Source organism: Mirounga angustirostris, unplaced genomic scaffold (assembly GCF_029215605.1).
Source record: "Mirounga angustirostris isolate CCGP_5_RB_7025 unplaced genomic scaffold, mMirAng1.0.hap1 SCAF_5, whole genome shotgun sequence".
Lineage (NCBI taxonomy): Eukaryota > Metazoa > Chordata > Mammalia > Carnivora > Phocidae > Mirounga > Mirounga angustirostris.
In genome coordinates this window covers 117,738,381-117,764,532 of record NW_026991713.1, presented here as the reverse complement: position 1 = coordinate 117,764,532, position 26,152 = coordinate 117,738,381, and the positions used below count along the sequence as shown (strand labels likewise).

Below are 26,152 nucleotides of genomic sequence, written 5' to 3'. Positions count from 1 at the left end.
GACCACACATTGTATGACCCCCTTTATATGAAATATTCAGAATAGGCCACTCTATAGAGGCTGGAAGTAGACTGGTGGTTGCCTGAGGCTGGGGGCTCAAGGGCTAAGGGTTTCTTTTCAGGGTGATGAAAATGTTCTACTTGATGGCAGTGATAGTTGCACAACTCTATGAATATGATCAGAAACACTGAACTATACATGTTAACTGGGTGAATTGTATGGTATGTGCATTATATCAATAAAGTTTTTAAAAAATCCAATGGGGGCGCCTGGGTGGCTCAGTCATTAAGCGGCTGCCTTCAGCTCAGGTCATGGTCCCAGGGTCCTGGGATCAAGCCCCACATCAGGCTCCTTGCTCGGCAGGAAGCCTGCTTCTCCCTCGCCCACTCCCCCTGCTTGTGTTCCTTCTCTCGCAGTGTCTCTCTCTGTCAAATAAATAAAATCTTAAAAAAAAAAACCCAATGGCAGGACTCATTCTTAATTTCTTAATTCTCTCTTTTGGGCGTATATACTACACATGATCTGAATATTTCTATGCATTTACAATATATCTAAAAGGAAAAGAAAATGAAGGAAATGCCTAAGTTCAACTGGTTTGAAAAATGACTTTTCTTTACAAGTTATCCTAAAATCAGTACAGATTCTATATCCGTTCATAAAAGTGAACATGAGAAATAAGTCAATTTTCTGAAACATTCCATTAAAGATTATCTTCTGATTTTATATGGCTCACATCATCATGGTAACAGAGAGATCATTAAAAAACATTGCACCTGGGTGGCTCAGTTAGTTAAGCATCCAACTCATGATTTCAGCTCAGGATCATGGAATCGAGCTGGCGCGGGGCTCTGTGCTGGGCAGGGAGTCTGCTCGAGATTCTCTCCCTCTCCCTCTGCCTCTCCCCCCACTCACGCGTGTGCATGCGCACGCGCTCTCGCTCTCTCTCAAAGACTACATAAATCTTTAAAAAAAATTGTACAGTAGGAAAAAAAAGTCCCTCAATTTCTGTGAGGAATGATGAATAAGTTTCAACTTTCCTAATGGTAAATACTGTAAGAAAAAAAAATGTATAACACAAATAGCAAAATGAAAGTCAAAGTTTAAGACATAGTGCATTGTGAAGATACTAAAATTACACTAAATTATAATGTAAATACAAAAGAAAATGGTCCATGGAAATTAGCATCCTAAAACACTTTATATTAACCTGCTACAGACTAACTGTTGACATGCTACATTTAATACTTACCTGAGTTCTGATTTGACCTAATTTCTTCCTCAAATCCTGTGTCTCATCTTCTAAATTAATACGGCAATGTGATGTAACCTCCAGCGAAGCCTCTGAAATAGACTGTTTTTTTAGGGAATCACCCAGTTCTAGTTGAAGGTGTCTCACCGTTACCTAATAAGACGTTTCTGTTACTGATTTTATAAATTATCTTATATGACGTTATGTTAATAATATATAACTCTAACATATGTACTTTGAAAAATATCACCACATACAGGTCTTATCCTCTTGCCTAGTCAGTGTTATGTTACTTAGATAATTAATTCAGCCCCACTCTCCATTCCTTGTTGATGAATCTGCAAAGCTTCCCACCCTACTGAAGTCTCAAAAAGAAATGGGTATATAGGTGGGCCTAGCAGTGGTAAATTCTACATGATGACATGGTTTCCCTCTTTTTTATTAGAGGCTTAAATTAATGTCAAAGTTCCTCACGTATTCAATCCTCTGCTCAAATCCTTCCAATAGATTACTATCTCAGAATAAAAGTGAAGTCATGCTAATGGGCTTCAAGGCCCTAGATAACCTGGCTTTCACCTCCCTCCCTGACCTCCATTCCTGCTACAGTACAAGAATCCTGCCACCCCCCATTAGTCTGAAAATGGAGATCCAATGCCAAATTAAAATATTACAGATACAATTCTCTTTGTATTGGAAAAACTTATACCCAAATGATAGTCACTGAGCTTTGAAATAAGCAAATTATTTGTAAAATTGCCTTAAAAAATTATAAATAGCAGTGGGAAGATTAAATCAAAGAGTTTTGCTAAAGCTCTCCACAGTTGTCCCAAATTACGATTTAATGAAAAGTGCCTGCAAAGGGTTAAAAGGTCATAAGATACACGATTTCAGACTAAAAATTCAAATTTATATAAATAAAAATAAAATTATTTCAACCTAAAATGTATAAAAAGCTACCAGAGGAAAAGTACTGAGATACAGCATCTACACTTCAGTTCATGTGGGAAATCTGGAGTAAACCGTCAAGTGAATCCACTTAATTGAATCTCAATTTCAACATGCTCATTGCAGGTATGAACATTTCCATTTATCTATTCATCATGGTATTAAAATGTGGTGACAAAGATTAAAATTATTATTTTAGCAGTATAAGACTAAATTATTAGTATCAGCCTTCTATTAACAATTTATAAGTTAACCTCTTAACCTTGCATAGATGACACAATAATTTTATTCAAATTAAAGCCCCTCTCAAGTCTAATTTTTATTTGCTGGATACAAGTTATGCTGAATTACAGTCTATATATTTTTTATATTCAAGTAGATGCAAAATTCAGCCATAATCATTCAGGTCATGATCTCAGGGGCATGAGGTAGAGTTTTCTGATGTGGAGCCCTCTTGGGATTCTCTCTCCCTCTCCCTCTGCCCCACTCCCATTCATGTGCAGGTGCACTCTTTCTCTCTAAAAATAATAATAATAATCAAATATTACTTTGAATTTTCTCTTAGAAAGCTTGAAAAATATTTATCTTTCTGGATACTTACTTCTCTTTCTACTTTCTCCTTTTCATACTGATACATTCTTTCTTTTAAAAGATTACATTCATTGATTAGCTCTCTATTGCTTGCTTCCAGCAAAAGACCGTGTTTTTCACTTTCAGCTTGAAGTTTTTGTACGATACCCTGAAACTGGTCCTGGATATTAGTTACTACATTTTCTTTACTGGCAGCTTTGTTGTGAGCATCATCTAGTTGCTGATGAAGCAGCATATTTTCACTTTGTAGTTGAGATAATCTCTCCACTAAGGATTCCTGCTTTCCAATGTATTTATTCACTTGATCTTGTTCATTTTGATACATGTGTTCCATTTCCTTTTTCTGACACTGTGTTTGACTTAGGTCTCTTTGTACACATTCTGAAACCAAAGTCTTTTCCCTGAGAGCATCTCTTGTGTGATGGAGCTCAATTTCTAAACTATTGAATTTACTTTCAGCTTTAGAAAGGTTTTGAGAAAGAAGCTCATTGTTTTCTTTTAGGTTAGACACATCAAAATTCAGTTTGTCCTGCAGACAAAACCATTCATCTTTTGCTCTCTGGAAAGCAAGTTCTAGGTCTCTTTTTGACGCCTGACTTTGATCATAATCCTCTAGAGCAGTAGCTAGTCTAGCTCGATATGATCCAACTTGTGTGTCCAGTCTTTCTTTGTTTTGCTTTTCATTCTCCAGTTTAGACTTTAGCATTGTATTCTCAGTGGTCAGGGCATTAATCTGTCCACTATATTCTAATATTGTTTTTGTTAATGTTTCCTCATTCAGTTTTATGGTCTTTAGAAGACTGACACTCTTCTTTTATAATTTCAATGTCTTCACAATATTTACTTTCCATTTCCTGGTTCTTATTGTTTATTGTGTCTATTTCCAGTCTTAGCATGGCAATTTCATCCTGCCACATGTGGGTTTTAGGCAACAGATCTTTTTCTTCTTTATGACTATTAGACATCTAAGTAAAACAAAGCAGACTTTTAGCTGGAACTCAATAAAATGACATTATCCTGATTTTCTCTGAAATTAAAAAATAACCTATGTTTATACAAAGAATAGGTTGCAGTAAGTGGATATCCCAACCAGGAAAAAATAAAGTTGGGTCCAAACCTCAAACTTGATACAAGCATAAATTCCCAAAGTTTCAAAAATTTAATTGAAGACAGTGAATGCATGAAAGGAAAAAAGAAACCAAGACACAATTTTTAAGAATCTCAGAACTGGAAAAGTCTTTGATTTACAACAAACCCAGAAAGCCTGAAATAAAAGATTAATAAATCTGATTACACTAAAAATTCAATTTACAGTCTGATATCTAACACAGCTACCCCACAATAAAATCCAGAGCTCTGCCTTTATTTTGACAGATTCAATTTCCTAAAATTCTTTTTTCCTGACAATATTCCATACAAATTCTACTTTTCTAATATTTCTATAGTCACTTATAAGAATTACATCTACTGATAACTGACAAATCCAGTCACTATACTATAAACACTTCTACCGACATCAGTGAAATTTTTAGTATCACAATTCTGGAATGGAGAGGTTAAAAACATTAAGTGAGCTGCAGGACTTTCCCCAGGTCTTCTTACTCCACTACTAGTGCTCTTACACCAAACCGCAGCTCTTGTCTAGTGTAAATCAAAAATACAAAAGGAGCCTTATATTTCAAAATACTGATGGTAAATAAGGTAAAATTTATACAGCTCTTAGAAAAATCATGAGATTATTTGCTGCTGCAATAAATTTTATTTCCTCTTCATGATGTTTAAAATAGGGGAAAATACACGGAGCTATTTTATTAGGAATAAAACACTCATCAATAAATTATCATTAGCATATAATTGTTTCAAAAGCGCCTTCTAATGAAATAGGATATTACTTGGAGCAACTTGCTACTTTTCTCAAAAGTAGAGACTAAGTCCAAAAGAAAGTCTCTGAACGGGCTACACTCCTCCTGTTCATCAGTGGCAGTGTTAAGCTAACTTCTCTTTCAATACAGAGGTGATGAAGTAACTGCCCAAAATGGAAACATATGTTGTTAGTAGCACTAGTTTTGAGCATATGGAAAGCTCAACAATTCTTATGGAAAATATTAAAAGCTTCTCCTTTGGATGAGGACATGATGAATGTCACTATTTGACTCTTGCAGACAAACGCATTTAAATTAAGGATATTACTTTATCCACTGGACCAAAAATGTCACCGCCCCCTATGCCCCCCCAATACACACACACATACACACACACATTTACACTTTAAAAATCCTCTATGCTTTCCATGATCTAGTGTTGGTTTTTAAAATATATATATGCATACATGGAGAAAAAATAATTTCAGAAAATAAAATGTATATACATATAAATACATACACACATGTACTTAAAAATAACTAAAAAAATACCCCAGAATTCATTCTGTTATTACCCACTTCTATCTCCTTTTGTTTGCAAAGGTGATTCTTTAGAATTCCATCTTATAATACTCTGGCATTCTGTTCTCGAGAAAGTTGTAACTTAGCGTCATTTCACTCTTCTACAACCTAGAGACATATTTTCATTAGGATTTTGAATCACCATTAAAAAAAAAAAAGTCAGGGGTGCCTAGGTGGCTCAGTCAGTTAAGCGGCTGCCTTAGGCTCAGGTCATGCTCCCAGGGTCCTGGGATCGAGCCCCACGTCGGGCTCCCTGCTCGGTGCAGAGTCTGCTTCTCCCTCTCCCTCTGCCTGCCTCTCTGCCTACTTATGCTCTCTATCTCTCTGCCAAATAAATAAATAAAATCTTTAAAAAAAAAAATGAAAAGCTTAAGAGAACTTAAAAATAATGTTCAAAAGAAGTAGCCTTTTTAAATACAAGGATTTTATCCTGCATGAATAACTCAAATTTTAATTCAAATGACAGCTAAATTTGTCATAAAGTAAAAATACAAGAAGATATAGTATGTGAAACTAAAATTTCTTTACAAAACATTTAACTAGTTCCATCATAGTCTCAAGGCGATTGAGCCTGTATTTTAACACAAATAATTCAAAACTGGGGTGCCTGGGTGGCTCAGTTGGTTAAGTGTCCTACCCTTGGTTTTGGCTCGGGTCATGGTCTCAGGGTTGTAAGATCCAAACCTGAGTCGGGCTCTTCATTCAGCACAGAGTCTGCTTGAGATTCTTTTCCCTCCCTCTCCCTCCCCCTTTACTCCTTCCCTTGCTCATGCTCTCTCTCTAAAAATAAATAAAATCTTAAAAAAAAAAAAAGCCAACATTCACATTTATCTCACTTTACCCTCTATCTCTTCATTCAGAAAATATATAGAGAGCATATATGAGAAGCCAAGAATTCCAATAAGTTAATAATTTTAGCTAAAAATATTATACTTCCTATTAGGATAAAATTAAATTTTTTATCTATTTTATACCTAAATAATATACATAAAATCAAAGGTATATTATAAATAATACTGATGGAAATATGCAATTTTTATCAAAGATTTACCTGATCCAAATTATTTCTCACAGTCCTCAATTCGCACCTACTGTTGCAAGATGAATTCAACTTGTTTCATTTCAACTTCATTATACTGCTCTTCTTTTTCTCTGAATTGCTCCATTTTTTCATATAATTTATCAGCATTTCTTCTTTTTTCTTCTTCTTGTTTGAAGGTAAATCTGCAAATAAATGTGCTTATTTTTAAATGATTTGTAAGTAATAAAAAGTTCATTTTATGATCTGGTTCCACATATGTTGGTTTATTAGCCAAATGAAATTTCTATGTTCTCAATTTTTTTCCTTTCTCAGGCTCATGTTTACTTTCTCACTTCAATCTCTTCCAAAAGATATATATAGTTGAAAAGAAGCAATGAGAAAGCATTATGCAGCTTAGTAATAAGTTTTAGTACTAACTCTGGTAGATATTGTAGAGAAAGGAATTTTGAAATTATTCAAGAAAGTTAGAATTAAAATTATTGTTTTTCCCATACAGTCATAATTACTCCTCCATTAGAACAGATAATTTAGTTACTAATTAAAAAGAGAAGTTGCTCTTTATAAAAAAGTTTATAAATTCCCTATAGAAGTAAATTTCTACTTCACAAAACGTCACAGGTACCTCCAAAAATAATTTGCAGTATTAAGACAGCATCTGCAGATGTCATTTACACAACATACACCTGCAGATTACTGTGATCCAGGACTAGGTTGTGGAGTCTAGTATCTGTTGCCCTATACATTTTATGTTTCTTCTTCTGCAATATTCTCAATTTACCTTGTTGATTATTCATTTTACATTTTTAAATATTTTATTTATTTATTTGACAGGGAGAGAGAGCACAAGCAGAGGGAGCAGCAGGCAGAGGGAGAGGGAGAAGTAGGCTCCCCGCCGAGCAGAGATCTGGAGATGGGGCTCGATCCCAGGACCCTGGGATCATGACCTGAGCCGAAGGCAGACCCTTAACCAACTGAGCCACCCAGGCGCCCCTATTATCCATTTTATAAATCATTTGAAAACCCCTTTTAGAACACAGGATCCATATTAATTAAGTAAACAATAAAGAGTTATATGTGCTTACAGCATAGACTTTTGGATTAATTTTATAAGAGAGATTTTGAAAAAACTTAGCAGTAATCATTTTCCATTTTACTTTTTAATCGCTGCATATGTTTAAAACTGAATAAATTTTTAAAATTTTTCCTATCTTGAGATAAATGGACATTTCATACTCTGTTGATGGGCATATAAATTAATATAAACTTCCCAGAGAACAATTTAAAAATAGGATCAAAGACCTTCTTTAAAAATTTTTATACTTTAAGCAAACAATACGATATTGAAGAATTTATTCCAAGTAAGTAACCAGAATTTTAGAAACAGATTTATATAAAAGACATTCCTTACAGGATTAATTAAAGTATAGAAAAATGGAAAATAACCAAAATTCAATTTGTTAAATAATGAGGATTCCATATGGTGGACTTCTATATGGTCATTAAAATTATGATTTGGAGGGCGCCTGGGTGGCTCAGTTGCTTAAGCAACTGCCTTCGGCTCAGGTCATGATTCTGGAGTCCCTGGATCGAGTCCCGCGTCGGGTTCCCTGCTCGGCAGGGAGTCTGCTTCTCCCTCTGACCCTCCCCCCTCTCATGTGCTCTCATTCTCTCTCTCTCAAATAAATAAATAAAATCTTAAAAAAAAAAAACAAACCCACACACATATGGTCAACTGATCCTGACAAAGACACAATGGCATGAAGTGGAGAAAATATAGCCTTTTCAACAAATGGTGCTGGAACAACTGGATATCCATATGCAAAAAGCATGAACCTGGATCCATACCTTGCATCATAAGCAAAAAAAAGAATACAAAATGGGGGCGCCTTGGTGTCTCGGTTGAGTGTCTGCCTTGGCTCAGGTCATGATCCCAGGGTCCTGGGATCGAGCCCCATGTCCAGCTCTCTGCTCAGTGGGGAGCCTGCTTCTCCCTCTCCCTCAGCCTGCTGTTCCCCCTGCTCATGCTCTCTCTCTCGCTGTCAAATAAATAAATAAAATCATTAAAAAAAAGAATACAAAATGGATGACATGGATCACATGGATCACAGATCTAAAGGTAAGACCTAAAACTATAAAACTTCGTTTTTAAACTACGGAACTTCTAAAAGAAAGTATGAGAGAAAACCTCTGACGTTGTGCTAGGCAAAGATTTCTTATATAGGAACACCGAAAGCAAAAATCCATAGAAGAACAAATGGATAAACTGGATTTCATCAAAAAGAAAAACCGCTCTTCAAAAGACACTGTTGAGACAATGAAAAGTCACAGATTGGGAGAAAATCTTTACGAAAAAATATAGGTGAGGGGCGCCTGGGTGGCTCAGTTGTTTAGTGTCTGCCTTTGGCTCAGGTCATTATCCTGGGGTCCTGGGATCGAACCCCACATCGAGTTTCCTGCTCAGTGGAGAGTCTGCTTCTCCCTCACCCACTACCCCTGCTTGTGTTCCCTCTCTAGCTGTCTCTCTCCCCGTCAAATTAATAAATAAAATCTTAAAAAATATATATAGGTGATAAAGGAACTATATCTAGATTATACAAAGAATTCTTAAAACTCAACAAATCTGAAAACAACCTAATTTTTAAAATGACAAAGGATTTGGATAGTTCAAAGCAGATATACAGATGGCAAATAAGCACATGAAAATATGCTCAACATTAACAGTTATTAGGGAAATGTATATTAAAACCATAATGATATATATATTACATACCCATCAGAATGGCTAAGATTTAAAAAACTGACAATACTAAGTGTTCATGAATATACAGGGAGAAACTAGAACTTTCATACACTGCTGGTGGGAATGGAAAATGGTACAACTACTTTAGAAAACAATTTGGCAGTTTCGTAACAAGGGAATATAGAGACATGAGACTTACGGGTGATAGATATGTTGACTGCCTGAATTACGGTTATGGTTTCATATGCATATACATATGTCAAAACTATCAAATTATACACTTCATATATGTGCAGTTTACCTAACTAAAGCTGTTGGGGGAAAAAAAAGCTCTATTATAGGAAAAAACAACTAAAACTGTGGCTGAGACACAGATGGAAAGAAGGATATGAAACATGGGCGCCTGCTGGGTGGCTCAGTCATTAAGCATCTGCCTTCGGCTCAGGTCATGATCCCAGAGTCCTGGGATCGAGCCCGGCATCGGGCTTCCTGCTCAGCGGGGAGCCTGCTTCTCCCTCTCTCACTCTCCCTGCTTGTGTTCCCTCTCTCGCTGTGTCTCTCTCTGTCAAATAAATAAAATCTTTAAAATAAAAAAAAAAGAAGAAGAAGGATATGAAACAATACAAGATGAAGCTAGAGTACTGTGGTCTTTCACCTTAGAGCAATGAGAAGTAATAGCTAAGCTTTAAGCAAGGGAGTAACGTGATGAAACATGAATTTTTAAAGATTATGATAACTATGGTTGCAGTGTAGACCAAGATTCTGGGAGGTGGAATGACAGGGAAAACAGTCCTGAGGCTATTTCAGTATTCTAGGAGAAAAATAATGGTAACCTGACCTTGGGTGAAGGCACAGAAGAGAAGCGGAGTTAACAACACATCAGGTGTGCCATTCCCATGACAAAACATAGAGTGGAAACTATAGCCCTTTGGCTGAGAGTATTCAACAGTTCTCTATTCTCATATAAAACATATTTCTGAGATGAGTAGCTCATGAGTGTTGTGTGGTACAGCACTATACAAGATGGGCACATATTACTACAGTAATATACATACAAAGGCTTTCTACTTATACAATGTCCTACCTTTACGATCCTGGCCAACTTGTACAATTAGCGACTTGCAACTCATATACTTATAGCAAGGCAACTTGGAATCCTCTGAAGCTGTTCCAGATGACTCAGTTAAGTCAAGGTCATCCATAAAATTAATTTGCTTTTTGACCTACAAATAAAAAATACTATTTCAAAATGTCCCCCAAATATTCATAAAATATACTAAGTGTAGAGAGATGATAAATACCCATCTTTTTATAGGAGCAAAAACATAGGTACTTTTTAAAAGAACTGATTTTTATCAAAACGACTTTTATCAATAATTAGTACTTCTGAAAAACTTTTTCACAATAAATGTCTATACAACAAAGGAAGATTTTCTATTTTTTCACTATACCCTTCCTAAAGTAATTTTTTACCATGGAATAATATTTCTAATAAATATTATTTATCAAAGTAATATAATAAAGTGAAAATTAAAAAATAAATGAAATACAATTACACATATTTTTTTACCTCTTTCTTTTCATGAGCCGTTTCCTTTGCAGGTCTAAAAAAAACCAATTCTTTTCAGGCAAGTATTAAATACTTAAAATACAAAAAATATCTAAATCATATCTAAACATTATTATTAATAATACTAAGCATTAAATTTAGATCAAATGGACATAAAGCAAAGGAAAAGCATAATGTTACTTGCATTATTTGATACGAAGAAATAGACCACATTTTTTGTTGTCATTTTCAATAAAAACAAGCTTTTATTGGCTCTAAAAACTATTGGGAAAGTGCAAGTTAGGTTCTTATATGAAAGAAACCCTTTTTTAATAATCATGATACTAGTGTTTTGAGGATTTACTGTACAACTACTATGCATTATCATGAACACCTTACACATCTTAAAAGTATTTTAAGCCTCACAACAATCTTATAAACATAGGTAATTATATTAGGCATTTTACACAGGAAGAAAATGAGGCACAGAATTAAGTAACTTCCCCAAGCCCATACAGCTGGGCAGGAGTGGACCCAGAATTCAAATCCAGGATATGTGCCTTCAAAACGTGTGTTTTACAGTATGTGGTGAAGGTAATATTTAAGTGTTTCCAAGTAATATGACAGCAAATGAATCTACTATTATTCCATTTCTAGGTATAATTTTAAATAGTAATATATGAATCTTAGACGTATTTTTTTTAAATAAAATGACTTCATACCTAGGCAATATTGAAAATCTACTTTTTTTTTTTAAAGATTTTATTTATTCATTTATTTGAGAGAGTGAGAGAGAGAGAGAGCACATAAGAGGGAGAAAGGTCAGAGGGAGAAGCAGACTCCCCGCCGAGCAGGGAGCCCAATGCAGGACTCGATCCCGGGACTTCAGGATCATGACCTGAGCCGAAGGCAGTCGCTTAACCAACTGAGCCACCCAGGGGCCCCTGAAAATCTACTTTCAATAAACTAAAGATCTGCTTCTTCTGAAGAAGTTCATCAATGGCATTCATCTATTTATTCAACTGTTTATTCACAAATATATACTTACTGAGCACACAATATGTGTCAATGACACTGTTGGTATAGGAACCATGGCTTTTGTAATTTAGAACTTTATAAACTAAAAGTAATAATCTATGATAGACTAATAGTTTATTTTTTTTTATTTTTATTTTATTTAAGATTTTATTTATTTATTCATAAGAGACAGAGAGAGAGAGAGGCAGAGGGAGAAGCAGGCTCCCTGCCTAGCAGGGAGCCCGATGCAGGACTCGATCCCAGGACCCTGGGATCATGACCTGAGCCGAAGGCAGATGCTTAACCATCTGAGCCACCCAGGCGCCCGTTTATTTTTCAATTATAAATAAAGTCTTTCCCCTTTCCCCAGAATCGAAACAAATATTAACTTAATGCAACCAGATACTTCAAATTCCCTAACAAAACCATAGCTATTCATGATTCTGTCAAATGCACTGAATATCTAAAATCATCAAGGGGGCACTTGGGTGGCTCAGTCGTTACGCGTCTGCCTTCGGCTCAGGTCATGGTCCCAGGGTCCTGGGATCGAGCCCCGCATCGGGCTCTCTGCTCGGCGGGAAGCCTGCTTCTCCCTCTCCCCCTCCCTCTGCTTGTGTTCCCTCTCTCGCTGTGTTTCTCTCTCTCAAATAAATAAAATCTTTAAAAATAAAAAAAAATAAAAATAAAAAATAAAATCATCAAGGAATGATTAGTTCTACTCAGAATGGCCTAAGAGTTTGTATATTTACTATCATTTATATACTTTTAAGTCTATGAATGATACTCTCTGCACATTCAATCATATGAGAATACTCCACTGGGGAACCAATTCTGAATCAACAACTTCTTGCCACAGGGACCTGGGTGGCTCAGTCGTTAAGCATCTGCCTTCGGCTCAGGTCATGGTCCCAGGGTGCTGGGATCAACCCCACATCGGGCTCCCTGTTCAGCCGGAGTCTGCTTTTCTCTCTCCCACTCCCCCTGCTTGTGTTTCCGCTCTCACTATGTCTCCGTCTGTCAAATAAATAAAATCCAAAAAAACCCCCCCAAAACCAAAAAAACAACCTCTTGCCACAAAACTACATGACTAGGAGTACTAAGGACAATTACTGTAATCTTTAAAAGATAATGTAATACAGGGGAGCCTAGGTGGCTCAGTCATTAAGCATCTCCCTTCAGCTCAAGTCATGGTCCCGGAGTCCTGGGATTGAGTCCCACATCAGGCTCCCTGCTCGGCGGGGAGCCTGCTTCTCCCTCTCCCTCTGCCTGCCACTCCCCCTGCTTGTGCATTCTCTCTGTGTCAAGCAAATAAAAAAATCTTAAAATAGGGGCGCCTGGGTGGCTTAGTCGTTAGGCGTCTGCGTCCGCCTCAGGTCATGATCCTGGGATCCTGGGATCGAGCCCCACATCAGGCTCCCTGCTAGGCAGGGAGCCTGCTTCTCCCTCTCCCTCTGCCTCTGCCTGCCGCTCCCCTGCTTGTACTCTCTCTCTGTCAAATAAAAAATAAAAAATCTTCAAAAAAAAAAAAAAGATAATGTAATACAATCAATAAGCTTTCTAATATTTGGAAAGGCAAACAAAATTAAATAACCATGTCTATCTCTATTGGATCATTTCCAGCAGCATACAAATGTACTCTAAAAGCTGCCATCTTAAAAATAAAAAAGAAAGAAAATTCCCTTGAATTCCACATTCTTTTTCAATTATCATCCATTTCTCTATTACCTTTCCCTGTAAAAATTCTCTAAGCAGTTGTTTATACTTTTTCATTACAGTCCAGCTTCCATGGTGACTATTGAAAGCGCTCCTTGTCAAAGTCACTTGTCCTCATCTGAACCTTTCAAGCAGTATATCTGATATACTTAAGTATTTCTTGCCGTAGCCTGTACCTACATGACAGCGTTTTATTTCCATAAAAAGTAATCACTGCTAAACTTCCTTCAGAGGGAAATAATTTATAGATTTTACCTTACTTCATCCTGATCCATTTCACTTGAAGTGCTGTCATCATTCACTTGTGGTGGATGAGAAGGTAGGGAATCCGCCTTCTCAAGCCCTGGTGTAAACACAGATACTTCTGATGTCCATTTTTCATTTTCATCTCTCCTTACTTCCTTCATATGCAAACCAGGATTACTACTTTAAAAAATCCAGTTAAAATATCCATTAAAAAGCCAATGTTTTCTAATAATTTTACTGGTAAAGAATAAAAACAATTTTTTTGTAAAATTCTGTTACCCATCTCAATGAACATTTATTAATTCACAAAACAGTTATGAAATCCAACCATATATAAGGAAATACACATCCCTTGCTACAAAGACAGGTAAATATACAATTATAATACAATGTCATTTGTGGGGACAAAACTGCTATGGATCTCTTTGTAGGAGCTGTGGAATCAAGGACCATACACCAAGGGACCTAGAAAAAGTCTTGCCTACCCATGCATCGGCTAACGGGCACACTCACTACATGTCCATCTGTGGACCCAGCAGTAGCCCATAAACTGGTTCAAGCCCCTTCCTCTCAGCCACATCTGGGAGCCCCTGGAAAACACTGTCTTAGATAATCACCCATGGATGAGAGAGACTTTTTGGAAAACCAGATTTCCTGCAGAAAAGTTCCAGCACACCACCAGAGCAAAAAAAAATCAGGTTTGGACACATTGGAAAGGTAGTCATTAAAGGCTACTTCAAAAGCAAAGACAGCAATGCCAAACTTCAAAGAATATAAAAAGTCAAGGATATATGACACCAAATCTTCCAGTAATTGACCTCAAACACATGGAGATCTGTAATTTATCCAAAAAAGAATTCAAAAGAGCAGTTTTAAGGAAACTTAATGAGCTACAAGAAAACACAAAAAGCCAGTTCAGGGGTGCCTGGGTGGCTCAGTCAGTTAAGCGTCTGACTCTTGATTTTCTCTCAGGTCATGAGATCCAGCTATGCATCCTGCTTACGCTCAGTGCAGAGTCTGCTTGTCCCTCTCCCTCTGCTATTCCCCCCACTCACACACACGCTCTCTCTAAAGTAAATAAATAAAATCTTAAAAAAAAAAAAGCCAACTCAATAAAATGAGAAAAACACTATATGAATAAAACGAGAAGTTTAATAAAGCATTGGAAGGGCACCTGGTTCGCTCAGTCAGTTAACTATCTGACTCATGATTTCGGCTCAGGTCATGATCTCAGGGTCGTGGGATCGACCTCCGGGTCTGCTTGAGATTCTCTCGCCCTCTCTCTGTCCCTCCCCTGACTTGCTCTCTTTCTCTCTCTCTCTCTCAAACAAATAAATAAATCTTTTTTTGAAAAAGAGCTGGAAATAGTAAAAAAGAATTAAACAAAAATTCCGGAGCTGAATAATAGACTGAATGAAATGCAAAAAAGCAATAGAAATCACGGACACTAAAATGGATCAAAAAAAAAAATCTGCGAATTTAAAATTTTCAAATTTTAAAACTTTCAAATTATCCAATCATGGAGGTGAAAGATATGTACACTAAAAACTAAAAGTCTTCGATAAAAGAAAGAGCAGAGACACAAATAGGAAGATATCTCATTGTTTATGGATTGGAAAAATTAATATTACATATCCACATTATTCAAAACCATCTACAGATTCAATGCAATTTTCCAGTGACATTTCTCACAGAAATAGGAAAAACAATCCTTAAATTTGTATGGAACAAAAAAGACCCCAAACCGCCAAAGCAGTCCTGAGAAAGAACAACAAAGGTGGAAGCATCACACTTCCTGCTTTCAAACTGTTACAAAGCTATAGTCACCAAAACAATATATGGAACTTGCATCAAAACAAACACAAAGACCAATGAAACAGAATCAAGAACCCAAAAATAAACCCATGCATATAGTCAAGAACACTTAAAGAAGAAAAGATAATCTCTTCAATAAATGATGCTGAGAAAACTGGATATTCATTCACATGCAAAAGAATGAAACTGGACCCCTAACTTACATCACTCACAAAAATTAACCCAAACTGGATTAAAGACTTAAATGGACAACCTTAAGCCATAAAACTCCTACAAGAAAACAGGGAAAACACTCCCTGACATTGATCTTGGCAATGATTTTGGATATGACATCCAAAGTACAAGCAACAAAAGCAAAAACAATGGAACAATATTTCTCCACAGCAAAAGAAACAAGCAACACTCTAGTTCCATTTACGTCAAGTATAGGGGAAGGAAAGGAAAAATAAGATAAAAACAGAGAGGGAGGCAAAGCATAAGAGACTCTAAACTATAGGAAACAAACTGAGGGCTGCTGGAGGGGAGGTGGGTGGGAAGATGCTGTAACTGGGTGATGGGCATCAGGGAGGGCACTTGCGATGAGCATTGGGTATTACATGCAAGTGATGAATCACTGAAGTCCAGCCCTGAAACTAATAAAACAATATAGGTTAACTAACTTGAATTTAAATAAAATCTAAAAAACAAAAAAGAAACAAGTAACATAATGAAAAGGCAACCTACAGAATGGAAGAAAATATCTGCAAACCACATATCTGAAAAAAGGTTAATATCTAAAATATGTAAGGAGATCACACAATTCAACAGCAAAAAACAAATAATTCAAATAAAAACTCAGCAAAGCACCTTAATAGACAGCTCTCCTCAGAAGATACTCAAATGGCCAACGGTACCAAAAAAGGGGCTCAACATCACTATTCATCAGGGAAACGCAAATCAAAACCACAATGATATATCTATCACCTCACACCTGTTAAATGGCTTTCATCAAAAAGACAAGAGATACCACTGGCAAAGAGGTACAGAAAAGGGAATCCTTGTACACCGTTATGGGACTGTAAATTGGTACAGCCACTATGCAAAACACTGTGGAGGTTCCTCAAAAAACTAAAAATAGAACTATCATATGATGCAGTAATCCCATTTCTGGGAACATTTCTGATGGAAATGAAATCATTATCTCGAAGAGGTATCTGCACCTCTGTTTACTGCAGCATTATTTACAATAGCCAAGACAGGGAAGCAACCTGAGTGTCCATCAATGGATCCATGGGTTTAAAACATGTGGTATATATTTACAACGGAATATTTTAGCCACAAAAAAGAGGGAAACCTTGCCATTTGCAACAACATAAAGGAACCTTGAGGGAATTATGCTAAATGAAATAACTCACACAAAAAGACAAATACTGTATGATCTGACTTACATGTAGAAACTTAAAAAAAAAAAACAAATTTACATCATGGTGCTTGCCAGGGGTAGGAGGCTGTGGGAAATGGGTAGATATTGGCCAAAGGATACAAACTTCCTGTTACAAGAGTAGTAAGTTCTGAGGGTCTAATGTACAGAATGGTGATTACAGTTAACAATACTGTATTATATATTTGAAAGTCGCTAAGAGAGTTGCTAAAAAAGAAATGATAATTATGTGAGATGATGGAGTTAACACTATTACCATTTTACTATATAAAAGTGTATTAAATTAATATAGGTATACCTTAGACTTACACAGTTATGTCAATTATACCTCAATAAATCTGGAGAAAATTCAAAAATATTCATATGTCACTATATATATCACTCAAAAATAGCAATAACCTGGTTAATTTTGTTTGAAAATAAAATGATTTGGGGGTGCCTGGTTGGCTCAGTCGGTTAAGTGTCTGCATTCGGCTCAGGTCATAATCTCCAGGTCCTGGGATCTAGCCCTGCCTCAGGCTCCCCACTGAGCTTCTACGTCTCCCTCTGCCCCTCCCTCCTGCTTGTGAGCTCATTCTCGCTCTCTATCTCTCTCTTACAAATAAATTTAAAAAAAATTAATTTTTTTAAAGAAAATGGTTTGGTAACTTTTGCATACTTTAAGCCTAGTATTTAATCCTAATATACAAAGCTAGATTTACCAACAGAAAATTATAATTACTTTTTCATGGACTAAATGTATGCAAGAGAATATGAGCAGCCTATAGCTACATAAATTTACAAAAGACTGAAATTTCCCACAGGAGATTATTAATTTAGGAATTGAACATGAGCCCCTAAGAGCACTGAAAACAAAAACAGAGCCAGCAATTATTGTATTAAAACTGTTAAACAGATAACTCTTCTAGTTAAAATTTAACATCCAAAAAAGAAGGATCTTCCTGAGGACAATTATTAAACAGTTCTTCTTAACCCAAATCTCAAAAATAAATCTATAATTACAGAATATGAAATAGCTTTCTTTTTGAACACAGTTGATAGAAGCAACTTTTAAATAGAAAACATCTAGTTAAAGTCACCTCAAACTTGGGGGGCGGAACCCAAATATGAAGCCATGGGAACAAGAAGCCACGACAACCAGTTTTAAATGTGTGCGACTGATCAATGCCCACTGGCCTCACTCACCCACCAAGCAGTGTCAGCTCCTCCCTTCTAAAAGAAAGCCAATAGGAGACAAAACCATTCCATACACGTGCCTCATGTGCCAACTAATCAACAACAGTCTCACCCAAATTACCATGGTGTTTCAGATGATGACAAACCACTTAATTCTCTGAAAGTCCCCCAAACCTTCAACTCTACTCTTCCCAAAACCCTATATAAGAATAGCAGACTGCTCTGTCAGAAAAGACAGTAAGTGACCAGCATAGGTCTATCTTACTAGTAGGCAATAAATTCCAACTTCATCTTTTTACTTCAGATATTGAGGGCTCATAATCCTTTGGCAAGTATTTTTAAAGTCCTATAATTTACCACCATATTTCATTTTCCTTAATAAAATATAAATGAAGTTTGCTATTCCTCTGATCCATTTTACCATAATTAAAACTAACCTAAATACCAGTAAAAGAATAAATAGCAAGTAACCACAATATTGGGCCCCCCCAAAATAAAAAAAATGCATACAACTGACAGATTAAATTGTCAGAATGGACCCATATCAAACTTTCTTTTTGTTTAAGCGAGAGTTAGTATTATGTTAAAAAACAATACATGCAGGTTAAACTCCATTCACTCAATAAACATTTGTTGAATAGAACTATATATGCTAGAACGTTTTCTAGGCACTGAGGACATGGCAATGAACAGATAAAAATCCTACTCATGAGTGAAGTAAACACAATAACAATAAACTACACAGGCAAGATAGTACTAGAGGAGAAAAACTAAAGCAGAGAAATCAAATTTTGATGTGCTGTAGGGAAAGAGGTAATCAGGATAACCAAGAAAGGCCTTGCTAAGAAAGTAACTTTTAAGCAAAAAATTGAAGGGGGAAAAAAAAAGGAAGGAGCAAGGAGCTAGCAAGACAGGAGGGTATTGGAGGGAAAAGCACTCCAGATAGAGTCAACAGCAAGTACAGAGGGATGCTCGAAGTCTTTATAGTGAGGGGGAAAAAAAAAAGTGAGAAATTCAGTGTGGCTGGACAGCGTGAAAGGGACAGAAAATAGGAGTGAGGCAGTAAGGGATAGGGAGAGACCAAGATGAACAGATCATACAAGGCCTTGTAGGTGTTAGAAAGAACTTTGGCATGTACTCTGAGTGAAATAGGAGGCAATTAGGTTTTGAGCAGAGGAAGACATAATCTGACTTACGTTTTAATAGATCCACTGTGTTTAGAATTAATGGAAACAGAGAAAAGACAAAAGAACAAACAAGAAGACCAATTAGTTAATTATTACACTTATACACACAACAGATGATAGTGGCTTGGTCATGGAAGATGTGTTTGGGTTCTGGATATATTCTGAAGGAAGATCTGACAAGATCTGCTGACAGATTAGATGTGACATGTATGAAAAAGAAAAAGACACGAGTCAAAGATGATACCAAGTTTTCTGGCAGAGCAACTGGAAGAACTGTCATTAACTCAATTAGGAAAGACAAGAAGGGCAGGTATAAGAAAGAATATCAGTAGTTCGATTTTGGACATGTTAAGTTTGTAATACCCAATAGCTATCCCAAAGAGCTATCAAATAGGCAGTTTGATATGTAGGTCTGGACTTATGCAGAGAGATTTGGGCTGGAGATATAAACCTGAAGATCATTAGAATATACAAGATAGTAAAAGTCAAGAGAAAGAAAATCAGGGACTGATTCCTGGAAGATGTCAATATGTAAGTAAGAGGTGGGGGATGAGGAGAAAGAAGCAAATCAGGCTGAGATGTACAGACTAGAAAGGCAGGGGGAAAACCAGGTGAGTGAGTGATACCCTGAAAGCTAAATGAAGACAGAATTTTGGTGAAGAGAGTTCTCCATTGGGTCAAATATTGCTGATAGGTCAAATAAAATGAGATCTAAGAAATTATATCTAGATTTATTTAAGTGAAAATCAGTGGTAACCTTTGAAAAATCCATTCTGGAGTAGTGGGAGTGAAAATTACTAGAGAGAATTCAAAAATGAATAGGAGGTAAATCAGGATCAGTGAGTGTACATGGTTCTTTTAAGGATTTCATAGCTAAGAGGAATGATCATAGATGATTTAACTTTCTTGTTTAGTTCAATCCTTACACAAGGATGATGTAGTATTTCTGTAATATATTTTGTAATATAGTTTTTCAAATTACATACATGTAGCACTAAATGTTTTTTTTAAAAAACTGCCAGACTAAGGGGGCACCTGGATGGCTCAATCAGTTAAACCTCTTGATTTTGGCTCAGGTCATGATCTCAGGGTTGTGGGATCGAGCCCGGCATGGGGCTCTGCTCTCAGTGCCAACTCCGCTTGTCCCTCTCCCCCACCACGCACTCTCTCTCTCTAATATAAATAAAATCTTAAAAAAAAAAAAAAAGGCACACCAAGGCATTAAATAATTCACAAGACTATAAAACCAAAAGACTCCTTAAAAATTTTCTAGATATATAATATATATATAATATTATATAACCTGATTATCACTTTTCCTCATGCTTAGAAAGACCATAGAAAAACTATTAAGTTTCAACAGCAATATTTCATGCTTGATAAAAATCATCTAACTCCAGGATATATCCAAAATAATTAGTCATATTAAAATTCTATACGAGGGGCGCCTGGGTAGCTCAGTTGTTAAGCATCTGCCTTCAGCTCAGGTCATGGTCTCAGGGTTCTGGGATCGAACCCCACCATCGGGCTCCCTGCTCGGTGGGAAGCCTGCTTCTCCCTCTCCCACTCCCCCTGCTTGTGTTCCCTCTCTCGCTGTCTCTCTCTCTCTGTCAAATAAATAAATGAAATCTTTTTAAAAAATTAAATTTAATTTAAAAAGTTAAAAAAAATAAAATTCTATAAGAGAAGTATAAGGGGTTTGGAAAGCAGAAAATATTCCTATTTTGTAAAATGAATTTTCGTAAATTATATAAAATGAAGTCACTGTTGAAAAATTTGGTGTGGTGCATATAGAAATATATTCTCTTTAAAAAGGAAGGCTAATAGCATGCATGCAAGGTACCTTCAAAAGAAGATTCACTGCATTAGGAACCTCTTGGTTTATAGCACAAGGATCATCAAATCAAATGTTTATATAGAATATGGGACAAGTTGACATACGAAATCTCTTGGTAATATTCAGATCAATTTGAGGGTCCAACATTTGAACACTCAAGCTCAACGGAACCAAAACCAAAAACCTAATAGCTAGCAATTTTGTTGGTAATAAGATAGAGTGCCAGTGTAGCAGGTAACTTCCTTTTGCAACTCAGCAGATATTAAAAGCATTCTAAAATTTGCATAAGACATGACATCAAACCGAACACCTTAAATATACTTTGTTAAACAATCAGTACACTGTAGACCTAAACTCATTTTTTCAAATGGTCGCATGTTACATTGTCTTATAGGGGTGACAACTTACTTCCTTATTGACGGCTACTTAGACTATCTCCAACTTTTTGATAAGAGAATGCTATAATAAATATCCTTAACATATCTGTCATATTTTATATATACAATAATGCACAATAAATGTCCTTAGAATGTGTTCGTGCGTGTGTGTGTGTTTACACAAGTCATGTTTTCCTATAGGATCTAGTCCTGGCAATGAAGCATTGGAATAAAGGGACAGCATATGGGGTGCCTGTGTGACTCTGTCATTAAGCGTCTGCATTCAGCTCAGGTCATAATCCCAGGGTGCTGGGATCGAGCCCCGCATCGGGCTCCCTGCTCCGCGGGAAGCCTGCTTCTCCCTCTCCCACGCCCCCTGCTTGTGTTCCCTCTCTCGCTGTGTCTCTCTCTGTCAAATAAATAAGTAAAATCTTTAAAAAAAATTAAAAAATAAACTTAAAAGAGGGACAGCATATTTAAAGTTTTTGAAACACACTGCTAACTCACCCTTCAGAAAGGAGTTACCACGTGCATCTAACCACAGTGTACAGGAATGGCTTTTTCCTCCCATTTGCTACCTTTGGTTATTATTATTATTATTATTTTTTTAAGATTTTATTTATTTATTCATGAGAGACAGAGAGAGAGAGAGAGGCAGAGGGAGAAGCAGGCTCCCAAGGAGCAGGGAGCCCGATGCGGGGCTCGATCCCAGGACCCTGGGATCATGACCCGAGCCGAAGGCAGACGCTTAACCATCTGAGCCACCCAGGCGCCCCGGTTATTATTTTTTTAATAAAATATTTATCACTAGGACTGCAAAAAATGGTATCTCGTTATTTGCATTTTTCTGATTCGCACCCAGGATGGACTAGCCTTACTAAAAATATAAAACTTGTTAATCATGAATGTTAGCTCCAACTAGAATTGGTTTTATAGGCAAATAATAATTACCTACTATTTCAATATGGCCATAGGCTTACCCATCAGAATCTTCCTTTTTCCCAACAGGAAAGAGGTGGTTTTCAGTTTTTCCACTCTCTCTTTGTTGAATGAGTCCAGCAGCAGCAGCAGCGACAGCATATGTGTTTTCTAATACTGCCGTCTCATTACTTTGGTGTCTCCTCTTTTCTTCATTAATCTTTAATGGAAATGTGATACTAAGGATAATTGTTACCACATTATTCATTAAAAAGAACTTTTTTTCATTAATTATAAATTTCTTAAAGGTTTTATTTATTTATTTATCAGAGAGAGCGCACAAGCAGGGGGAGGGAGGTACAGACAGAGGGAGAAGCAGGCTCCCCGCTGAGCAGGGAGCCTGATGCGGGACCTGATCCCAGGACCCTGGGATCAGACCTGAGCCGAAGGCAGACTCTTAAGGACTGAGCCACCCAGTCATCCCAGAACTTTTTTTCATTAATTATATCATTTGACTCTTAGTTTGTCGTAATTTTAATCAATAAAAATATTTTGTTTAACTTTATCATTATAAATAATTGCAACTTTTATAAGTTCTGCTTCATTTCCGTTTGAATAAAAACAGCAGAATTGGGACGCATGGGTGGCTCAGTTGGTTAAGCGTCTGCCTTCGGCTCGGGTCTCATCCAGGGTCCTGGGATCGAGCCCCGCATCAGGCTCCTTGCTCAGTGGGAAGCCTGCTTCTCCCTCTGCCTGCCGCTCCTCCTGCTTGTGTTCTCTCTCTCTCGCTGTCTCTGACAAATAAATAAAATCTTTAAAAAATAATTAATTAAAACAGCAAAATTTTCCAAAATTTGAAAAAGGGCTTTCTTAATTTTGTATTCATATCCACGCTTTGCTACCTAACATTCCCACCCCACCCCATCTGACCAGCAGATACAAAGAAATAAAAAGACAAAGACATAAAATTTGTCCTCGTCTGTCGTTACCACCTGGATTTTGCAAAAACAGCCAGATTTAAAGGATGTGACATTGTGGTGCTCCAGGAACAAAGAGTTTTCCTCTACCTGCACTGAGCTATTTTTTCCCCAACTGCCTTTTACAATTCTTTTTTCATTTGGATCCTAGGGTTATCAAAAAAGTGGCAGTGTTTGTTAAAATATATGAACCAAAGTTCACCACAACACAAAAAGAACAGAGTGAAACTGATGTTAGTGTAGAATTTTGGGAAATGAGTAATGCTCCCCAAATTCCACATTCATGGTTATCATAAACTTTTATAGCTAGAGGGTATAAAAGTAATTATCAACTTTAATCCCATTTTCCACTGATAAATGGGAGTGAAACCAAAAAAAGTTAAATGATTTGTCCAAAGTTCCTAAAGTGGCATTACCTAGCATCTTATGGCACCAAATGAGATGATACAATTCTTTAATGCTGAATCAGCTAAGTTATCAAACAAATTCATTAAATTAATCAGATACATTAAAAGTATGACACTGGCACAGTAATTTAATATCTTAATTGGGGACAAGGTGCTTAGCTACTTTTTCTTTTGAAGGAGGATATCTCTAGATTTTTGTCTATTTTTAAAACTCAATTCACCTCAAACGTCCGTTTTCTCCCTTCGAGTTAAATACTGAAGGTTTCTGAAGGTTTATGCTACCTACATTATAAAAACCATACATGTCAAAATGTACCATACTTTATTAAACATAATATGAACGTTTGACTCAACAGAAACATGAGAGAATGGTGACAAAAAAAAAAAAGTGGAGGGGGGCGCCTGGGTGGCTCAGTCAGTTGGGCCTCTGACTCTTGATTTTGACTCAGCTCATGATCTCAGGGTTGTGGGATTGAGCCCCGCATCAGGCTCCATGCTCAGTGGGGAGTCTACTTCTCTCCCTCTCTCTCTCTCTCTCTCCCCCTTTGTCTCTCCCCTTGCTCATGCTCACTAAGTAAATAAATAAATCTTAAAAAAAGAGTCTGCTTAAAAAACATGTGGAGGAAAAAAGTGATTAATACAAATATTTGTTATTAAAAATATCTCAAAGTGGTCCTGTTGGAATTCTAAGTTCCAAGAGTGAGTACAAAGCAGAAAAGATTGCACATACTGAAACAATAAATAGGTTTAGCTGAAATACTTGTTTATATCCTTTCTCATAGTCATTGCTTCTTTCCCATTTTATTGTTTATGGAAATGCAATTTATATTTAAGCCAATAGATAAAAATAAAAACCCTAGAGATGGGGCACCTGGATGGCTCAGCGTTAAGCGTCTGCCTTCAGCTCAGGTCATGATCCCAGGGGCCTGGGATGGAGCCCCACGTCAGGCTCCCTGCTCAGCAGAGAGTCTGCTTCTCCCTTTCTCTCTCCCTCTGCCTCTCCCCTGGCTCATGCTCGTGCACACACGTGCTCTCTCTCAAATAAATAAATAAATAAATAAATCTTAAAAAACAAAACAAAACACTAGAGATTATTATGTATCTTTTTTAAAGATTTATTTATTTTAGAGAGAGAGAGAGAGCATGAGCAGGAAGGGCAGAGGGAGAAGGAGAGAGAAATTAAAGCACACTCCACGCTGAGCACAGAGCCCAACGTGGGGCTCACTCTCATGAACCTGAGATCACAACCCAAGCCAAAACCAAGAGTCGGATGCTCAACTGTGCCACCCAGATGTGCCAAGATAATTGCATTTTTTAAAGTTTTTTTTTTTCAAGATTTTATTTATTTGACAGAGAGAGACACAGCGAGAGAGGGAACACAAGCAGGGGGAGTGGGAGAGGGAGAAGCAGGCTTCCCGCTGAGCAGGGAGCCTGATGCGGGGCTCGATCTTAGGACCCTGGGATCATGACCTGAGCCGAAGGCAGATGCCTAGCGACTGAGCCACCCAGGTGCCCCGATAATTGCATTTTTTAAGGGATTTTCTTTACGGTTACTCTGGTTCATGAGGTCACAGGGTGCATAGCTAAATTAGTTTCCCAGTTCATATGCCACTTGGGAGACTTACAGAGAAACTTAAGGAAAACCAATCATAAGAATGTTTTCCTGCACTCCTATCATTTAGACAGCAGAAATAATCTATTTCCGAACACAATTACGTATTTAGACAACCCCATGTTATACACGAACTTTTTTCCTAAGTGGAGAATCAGAATGACTCAGATAATTGATAAAGAGAAAAAACAAAAGAGCAGCAGCAAAGTGAACCTCTACCTCTTTTTGAAGTTGAACTTTCTTTTTTTCCAAATCCCGGATGTCTATCTGTAACATGCCTATCTCGTTCTTAAACTTTTGAACATCTTGCTGTAATTCTTCTTTTAGACATACTTCTGATGTTCTGTAACTACATGGTGGAGAAGAACTCACATTTTCTAATTCGGGTTCCATACTTCTATAGTTATTAGTACTGTTATTAACTGCACAGAATGGCTTCTGGAACAAGACTTTTGTTTTCTTGTAAATGTTTGTAACGGCAGAACTATGGTGCCTTTTTATTTGAGCCATTTGTCTCATCTCATTGGAGCGGGAAAACCTTTTGTCGAAACGGCTTTCTGAATCACTAGACTGAGGTATACGTCCAATGTCTAATTTAGAATTAGTGCTATTTTGGTTCATACTTTTTGCCATTTGCACGTCAAACTCTTGGTCTTCTTTCACTTCAAACGTAGCGAGTGGGTTCCTTACTTTTTTAGTTTCTGTATCACTTTTTTTTTTTTTTTTTAAATTTAGATCTGTGGGCAATTTTATTTATTTATTTATTTTTTAAGATTTTATTTATTTGCGAGAGAGAGAATGAGAGACAGAGAGCATGAGAGGGAGGAGGGTCAGAGGGAGAAGCAGACTCCTGCCAAGCAGGGAGCCCGATGCGGGACTCGATCCCGGGA

The 26,152-nt window shown here is 36.9% G+C and overlaps 2 protein-coding genes across 5 annotated transcripts in view; both read right to left on the bottom strand.

The window, feature by feature from the left end:
• LOC129045737 (ankyrin repeat domain-containing protein 26-like) overlaps positions 1–26,152 on the bottom strand; it is a 116,697-nt gene that overhangs the window by 39,791 nt on the left and 50,754 nt on the right. The window contains 3 exon segments of the mRNA XM_064590299.1: positions 1,250–1,402; positions 2,796–3,585; positions 3,587–3,750. Of these exon segments, the coding sequence (XP_064446369.1) occupies positions 1,250–1,402; positions 2,796–3,585; positions 3,587–3,750 (1,107 nt within the window).
• Positions 1,264–26,094, bottom strand: LOC123842093 (ankyrin repeat domain-containing protein 26-like). Of its 4 annotated transcripts, XM_064591958.1 has the most exons (8): positions 25,482–26,076; positions 22,329–22,486; positions 13,546–13,716; positions 10,582–10,615; positions 10,096–10,234; positions 6,281–6,453; positions 5,227–5,337; positions 3,638–3,750 (listed from the first exon to the last, which is right to left on the bottom strand). In XM_064591958.1, the coding sequence occupies exons 1-6, from the start codon at positions 25,893–25,895 to the stop codon at positions 6,347–6,349; spliced, it is 1,023 nt and encodes a 340-aa protein (XP_064448028.1). In that variant the 5' UTR covers positions 25,896–26,076; the 3' UTR covers positions 3,638–3,750; positions 5,227–5,337; positions 6,281–6,346. The 4 variants fall into 4 exon arrangements, with proteins under 4 accessions (XP_064448029.1, XP_064448027.1, XP_064448030.1 ...); XM_064591959.1 differs by lacking the exons at positions 3,638–3,750; positions 5,227–5,337 and adding an exon at positions 1,264–1,351 and having other exon boundaries at positions 25,482–26,094; XM_064591957.1 differs by lacking the exon at positions 5,227–5,337 and having other exon boundaries at positions 3,615–3,750; positions 25,482–26,074.